Below are 4,108 nucleotides of genomic sequence, written 5' to 3' on the forward strand. Positions count from 1 at the left end.
TTCGCTCACCGACTCTTAGCGTTTATGGACGGCTTGTGCGTTGGCTTATGCCACCTTGAAGTTGGAGTCGGTCTCTCTGATGTTTCCTTCTTCGGTCTTGACGTGGCCGCTCGGTGTATCGCCTCTTTGCCATTCATGGCGCGAGACGACATATATTGTGATTCCTTGTTGTTTGGCTGGTGTGTGTTGCATAGTATACCATGCAGCATTGTATTTGTATCGCGTAGCCTTTTCATGTTGTACCCGCCATTTTGTTCCTTTCTTCTGTGAAATATAATATACCATTGAGGATGCATTCTCGATCTTTTTTTTGGTTAATTTCGACGTCTGACGCCATGGGCTATTTTATAGGCAGCCTGGACCGTAGCATATCTTGGCCTGAGTCATACGACACGATCACTACCCACCAGCTGCCAGCTGGTGCATGTGCGGGCGCGAGCTCTGTCGATTTATATATACCTTCCTGCTCGAGGTATCTTGCATCTCACAGCCTCACAGCCACAGCCACTAGCTAGCTAGCGCCCATCCATTATCGAGTGTATCTCACAGTATCGGTGCCGTACGCTCGTTGTCCCCACTCCTCTTCCCAGTTCCCACGCATCCGGAGAAGAAGAAGAAACACACGTACGCACTTCATTCAGGAGAGCGATATGGTGAACACGACGGCGGGCGTGAACAAGGCGGCGGCCCAGGGTGGGGGTCTGCGGCTGGCGTCGCTGAACCACATCTCGGTGGTGTGCCGGTCGCTGGAGAGCTCGCTGGCATTCTACTGCGACGTCCTCGGCTTCTTCCCCATCCGCCGCCCAGGATCCTTCGACTTCGACGGCGCATGGTACGTGCGCAGGCTCGTTTTCCATCACAGTCGGTCTCGGCGATGCGCCACGTTCCTCGATCAACCTCATGAAATGGTCGCCGGTTTCAGGCTATTCAACTTCGGGATCGGCGTGCATCTGCTGCAGGCCGAGGACCTAGAGGGCATGCCGCCCATGAAGACAGAGATCGACCCCAAGGACAACCACATCTCCTTCACGGTACGCCGACCTTCTTTTTCTTCTTGTTGTTGATGAATAGCATTACCCCTGCACTTCTTCTGGCCCCAAATGCCATGCATCCGCATCTACTTAATCTGAAATCTATCCTCAGGTCACTGGCCACTACACTAGCGGCATTTCACTTGTTAACGAATTAAGTTATGCCATCCTAAATTCGTAGTGGTATATAAGGAGTATTAAGTTTTGAATAGGTAGTATTTGGCGGAAAGGAAATTTAGATCAGTGGACACAAGCTGTTGAATATAACTGTCTACTCTCTTTCATTAGATTTATCTTTTGGTTGGCAAGAGCATGCAATTCCAGTCCTGGACTCGATTCAAATCCTAGTCAACATCATATTCAAAATAAATATTTACAACCTCCTCCAAAAAAGTCCAACGATACATGTCTAAGGCATGCGCGACATATAAAAAAAAAGGCTCACCAGCCTAAACATGAGGGAAGATGTTAACCTGGCAATTCTACACACGCGACTTGCTCGTTGTATATGTTTCTGCAGTCTAGAAACAGGTATATGTGAACAATGGTTTTGCTTGCTATGCTAACTGGAAGGAAGCACACTACAGGAATCGAAGAAGATGCCGACGGCCGGCTGCCCTCGGCGTAGCCACGCCTGGCCGTCGGCGTAGGCTACGCCGACGGCAGCCCTCGGCGTATCTCGTCGGCGTCCAGCTCCCTTGGCATAGAAAGCTACCCCGTCGGCGTAGGGCTAGCCCTCGGCGTACGCGCCCAATACCGACGGCCAAGTCAGCCCCTCGGCGTACGTGCCCTCGGCGCAGCGTGCCCTCGCGCCGTCGCCGTTAACGGAGGGGTCGGAGACACCGACGGCCTGGCCCTCGGCATAGGGCAGGGTTCCTGCGTGAGAAGAGGCGGCGTGGAGCGACGTGGTGCGGCCAGCTGCGCATGTACGCCGAGGGCAACCCCCTCGGCATAGCCTCGTGCATGCATGGACACGTGGCGGCGCGCCAGGCGCAAGGTATACGCCGAGGGCAACCCCCTCGGCATAGGGTCGACCATATGGTCACGCCAAGGGCCCTATGCCGACGGCAACCCCCTCGGCATAGGCTCGACCATTTTTTTTTTTCGATTTTAATTGGGTTCCTATTCATCTAAATTCAGTTCAGCAGGTCCAATACATCCAAATACATCCAAATTCATCCAAATTCACCATAATTCACATAAATAGCATGAAACCCACATAGTAGCATCCAAATTCATCCAAAATCACCATAATTCACATAAATAGCATGAAATCCACATAGTAGCATACATGGTGCATGTAATAGCATACAAGAGGAGAGTGCCATGTCATCCAATACATATAGGTAGCACATGATGGCAAGCAACAAGCCCGGTGCCGACTAGCGGAGGAAGGACCCGGGCGGGGTGTGTCCGCCCACATCGTTGGCGAAACGAGCAGCCCCGGGGTTGCGCTCCGGTAGAAGCTGCAGAAGAACCACCTGGAGAAGGACCGGTGCTACGCCCGGGAGAAGTCGACGGAGAGGCACCGGGAGTAGTCCCGGGAGTAGTCGACGGAGAGGCACCAGCGAGAACGCCCAGAGACCGACCACCTTCATGAACCGGTGTGACCTCGCGCCCACCCGGCGATGCCTCGGTTCCCCGACCATCCCGTTCCCTACGTGTTCCCTACATGTTAGCAACTTGCGAGGCAAAGGAAAGTGGTAACTACCGGTTTGGCAAAGAACTTACCTCCGGTGTGGATCCGTAGTAAGTCGCAGCGAAAGCTGCCTTCGATGGCATGATAGGCATGTCCCCCGCCACGGTAACTCGAGCCGGTGGCGGTGTACCGACAGACATAGAGATCATCATTTCCTGCAAGATAGGTTACAACTTAGGCTTTTTGCAGAAATAAAGCATCAAACTGAGACTTGTCATCTACTTGCGAGAAGAAAGATTCAGACTTACTCCTATGTACGCCATGTAGGCCGTATTCTGCCTATTCCACTGCGCAGCGGCCTGCCGATACGCTTCATTGCAGGCTTCGAAGGCCGCCTCGAACTCGAGGCTACAATTTCAGAAACAATGAATCTCGTAAACACTTAGCCATGTAGGAAGGAAAACCGGAAAGAGGATGAAAATGAGGAAAACTTACATCGTAGGCGGGTGGACGAGCAGGCCGTGGACGAGGGCCGGGGGCTGTCGGCGGTGAGGGTATGCTTGAGACGCGTGTAGCTCGTGGCTGGGGTAGGCTTGACCGCCTTATTCAGAAAGGGGAAACGGCCATGCGGACGCCCGCGCCCCGACAGGACCAACGACTCCTCGTCGACCGGAATGCTCAAGGGGTCATCCACCTCGGGGTGACGAGACTTGACCATGTCGCAGTAGTCCTCCTTGGCGGCCTTGGCATTGCCGTAGTACTGTGGCCGAGGCAATGCGGGATTGGGCTTCTTCTTCGTCCGCATCATGTCATATATCCGGGCATCATGAAGCACCACCCCGGGTGCTGCCTCGGCCACCCGCATCGCGAAAAGAAAAGTTATGCGTACCACAAATGTAACATGACGGGAAATGAAAGAAGGTCGTTCCATGTATATACATACCATTTTCCCCTTGTAGCGGGTGTAGTCGCGGCTTTCCCGCGCAAGTGTGTGCCACCGGTGCCTCGGTTCTCCATGTTCCGCCTCGACACGGCTGCAAACTCCTCATCCTCCCTGAGCCACCTCGCCCTAATCAGCTCCTTCCATGCCTCCCTATGCTGCTCGGCCCACTCGGGACAAACCTGAAAACGCAATACTCAACTCAAGATAATCCAATGAAAACTTAGCAAGCAATGTAGAATCTCATTGACATTTTACTCACCGACATGTACTCCTCAATGGTCATTGCCCATTCATCCGTAGGCTGGTTACCAACATAGTACTCCTTCTTGACCCTCTTACCCTTGTTAGCCCGTAAGGCACTAGCGCCGGTGAACTTTTGGTTGTACCACCGCTGCGTGTGTCAACCTCTCGCAAGCGCCACGCAAAGTGAGACGCGCCCGCGTGTCATGCTCCGGGTCCACACGATAGAAGCACTTCAATCATGCATAAATGAGT

General features: G+C 53.3%; 1 protein-coding gene across 1 annotated transcript; it reads left to right on the forward strand.

Moving 5' to 3' along the window:
* Positions 1–650: 650 nt before the first annotated feature.
* Positions 651–1,184, forward strand: LOC124664722 (glyoxylase I 4-like). Its single transcript, XM_047202172.1, has 2 exons — positions 651–832; positions 923–1,184. Exons 1-2 carry the CDS (start codon positions 651–653, stop codon positions 1,062–1,064), a joined length of 324 nt encoding a protein of 107 aa, XP_047058128.1. The 3' UTR covers positions 1,065–1,184.
* The last annotated feature ends 2,924 nt before the right edge of the window (positions 1,185–4,108 follow it).

The sequence above is a fragment of the Lolium rigidum genome, chromosome 6 (assembly GCF_022539505.1).
Source record: "Lolium rigidum isolate FL_2022 chromosome 6, APGP_CSIRO_Lrig_0.1, whole genome shotgun sequence".
Taxonomy (NCBI): domain Eukaryota; kingdom Viridiplantae; phylum Streptophyta; class Magnoliopsida; order Poales; family Poaceae; genus Lolium; species Lolium rigidum.

Bases quoted from the DNA above. Each gene is read 5' to 3' on its own strand.
- LOC124664722 (XM_047202172.1), top strand. From the start codon at position 651: ATGGTGAACACGACGGCGGGCGTGAACAAGGCGGCGGCCCAGGGTGGG. The intron at 833-922 runs GTACGTGCGCAG...CGCCGGTTTCAG, and splicing joins TTCGACTTCGACGGCGCATG to GCTATTCAACTTCGGGATCG.